The sequence below is a fragment of the Penaeus monodon genome, chromosome 25, assembly GCF_015228065.2.
Source record: "Penaeus monodon isolate SGIC_2016 chromosome 25, NSTDA_Pmon_1, whole genome shotgun sequence".
Lineage (NCBI taxonomy): Eukaryota > Metazoa > Arthropoda > Malacostraca > Decapoda > Penaeidae > Penaeus > Penaeus monodon.
The window spans coordinates 16,354,691-16,357,298 of NC_051410.1; the positions used below are offsets into that span (position 1 = coordinate 16,354,691).

The 2,608-nt window shown below is 36.5% G+C and overlaps 1 protein-coding gene across 1 annotated transcript in view; it reads left to right on the forward strand.

Moving 5' to 3' along the window:
• LOC119589079 (T-complex protein 11-like protein 1) overlaps positions 1–2,608 on the forward strand; it is a gene marked incomplete in the record, with an annotated part of 20,930 nt that overhangs the window by 15,206 nt on the left and 3,116 nt on the right. Inside the window, 5 exon segments of the mRNA XM_037937652.1 lie at positions 93–297; positions 930–1,153; positions 1,491–1,680; positions 1,920–2,129; positions 2,319–2,503. Of these exon segments, the coding sequence (XP_037793580.1) occupies positions 93–297; positions 930–1,153; positions 1,491–1,680; positions 1,920–2,129; positions 2,319–2,503 (1,014 nt within the window).

Here is a 2,608-nt window from a genome sequence, read left to right on the forward strand (position 1 = left end):
TGACTTTCTGACGATGATATTGTAGTGCAAGTTATGACACTCTGGATACTTAATTGTCAGGGATATCAATATCAGAATTTTCTTTACACCAGGCAACGGACTGTAAGTGGCTCGTCCCCAGTTCAAAACTTCATCTTCCCGGGCGTTGCAGCATCTCCTCCTAAATTCATGTCCTTAGAGGAAGTCATGAAAGCAGCAAAGGGAGTTAGCAACATGGTACTTGCACATGAGATTGCTGTAGACAAGAATTTCAAGCTGGAGAAGTTTGAACCTCCAGATAACAGTGTTGAGAAGCAGGTAAGGCAGGGTAACTCTCTCTCTTTTTTTCTTTATGTTGGAGTATATCTGAATACTCCTAGATTTTACATTAGCAAAACTGATGATTAAAAACAAATTAAAAGTTCTTCCATTTTATACGTGACACTTGGGAAGAAGTGAAAGCCATCATAAGCCACCAAAAGGACAGTCTGTTGTTTGTAAGCTGCATTGTAATTAAAGAGAAACAGTAAAGGATTAGCAATCAACTTTATAAATGTAAAAAGCTTTATTGTTGTATTGTGCTAATCCTACAGCTGTTTTGGTTCATGTGGCAAAATGTATATACTGATATTGATGTATTGTAGTTTCAACATTTTGTCAGAATGTCTAAAAATTAATTTCTTTGTATAATAAGAAAAGTTATCAGAATTGTTTTTGCAGTGAAGGGACCCAATTTGGAATTTCAATGTAGTTCTTCTCTACAGTAAAGGATTAATGCCTTACTCTGTTTATACATTTTATCTTAAAATGGCTGACATAACTATGTGATTCAGAGTAAAAGGGTGATATCTTATTCTGTGTATGCATACATTATAAGAAGGTTGACATTGCTATTTGATTCTGAGCGTGATTTATACTCTAGATTTCACATTTTGTTCCACTTTCTTTAGGTTCGTGATGTGATGCACAAGGCCTTCTGGGACCAGTTAGCAGAGCAGCTATCCCAGGAACCTCCATCCTATGAACAGGCTTTGATATTGCTCCAGGAAGTCCGGGATAACCTTTTAGACATCACCCTTCCTCACCACACTCGTTTGCGACAGGAAATATCAGACACCTTGGATGTTGATTTAATCAAACAGCAGGCAGAGCACGGTGTATTAGATTTTAGTCAGTAAGTAAAAATTGGCAGCTATTTGTTGTAACTTAGCTAGTCTTTGTGTTATGAGATATCCTGTGTTACAGGGGTATTTGTAAATTCCATCTGAACAGGTTTTTATGTGAGGTTTTTAAAATACTTAATTTATTTGCCTTTTTGTGTTGGAAATGGGAAAAAAACAGGTAGGAAAGAAGGGAAAGAGATTACTAGTAGAAATTAAACAAGCGAGAAGTCAAACATATGTTGCAATTAAAATTACAAATATATTTTCATTATAGCATCAGAGGCAATTTATCATGAAAAAAAGAGCAAAGGAAGTTCTTATTACTAACAGGCTTCAAATACTTTGCAGGTACTCACAGTATGTACTTTCCATTATGGCTCGTCTCTGTGCTCCTGTCCGGGATGAAACTATTCGTAATCTTATGAGAGAAACAGAAATTGTTACAGTGTTCCGTGGTGTGATGGAGACCTTAGACTTAATGCGTCTTGATATGGCAAACTTCACTATACAGCAAATCAGGCCTCACATCATTGCACAGGTATGTATAGCAGCTTGGCTATTTTGTAGTTTTCCTTAGTGCATGTTCTTTGACTTGCTAGTTGTTGAAGGTTCTGTTGTAAGGGAAGGGGGATCTGTTAGATACCCAAACTAGTTAAATGTGTTGTGATTGTAAGAGACTTAATATATGAGAAACAGAAAACTGTATATTTAAGCTTAAATTTGATTTAATATGATTTATATTTATCTAGCTTATATGGATAATCTCTTCATCTACAGAGTGTAACTTATGAGAAGAAGAAATTTGCTGAGTTCCTCAAGACACAAAATGATGGCCTGGAGTTGACGAGAGATTGGCTTATAAACCATGTTAGAGAAGATGACATTGAAGGGGCAGATGAACTTTCGATGAGAGGAATAGTAGGATCGGTCATCAGTCGAGCTTACTTGGAACTCCTGTCATGGTCGGATGAGAAGCTGTTACCAGAGGTAGACTGAATGATTGAATTATGTTAAAGCTACCTTCACATAGTAATAGTTTTCTTACTAATTTATTTACTTCAGGTATTGTTTAATGATATCTTACAAGCATAACATGTAACATATATATTATCTAGTTCATATATAAGTATATGTCTTCTTATTTTTGGTTATCTGAAGCATTGATTTGCCTTTCAGACTGTGGTAATGGATGGAGGCAGAATCTTCGAGCTTCGTGACCGCCTCAGCCAAGTTTGCATCCTGGGTTCAGTGTTGCTGGTCACCATGTCCTCAGTGGGACCCATGATCAGTCAAGCAGATGCTTTCAAGCTCAAACTAAAACGAAATCTCTGCATCATTCTCGATCCAGCTCTGTCAGATAGGTATGATTTTAACCATTGAAGTTGGGAGGGGATATATAATTATATGTAGGTGCATCTGCTGTAATTTTGTTTACACATAAATGGCATTAGTCACCAAGGAAAAAT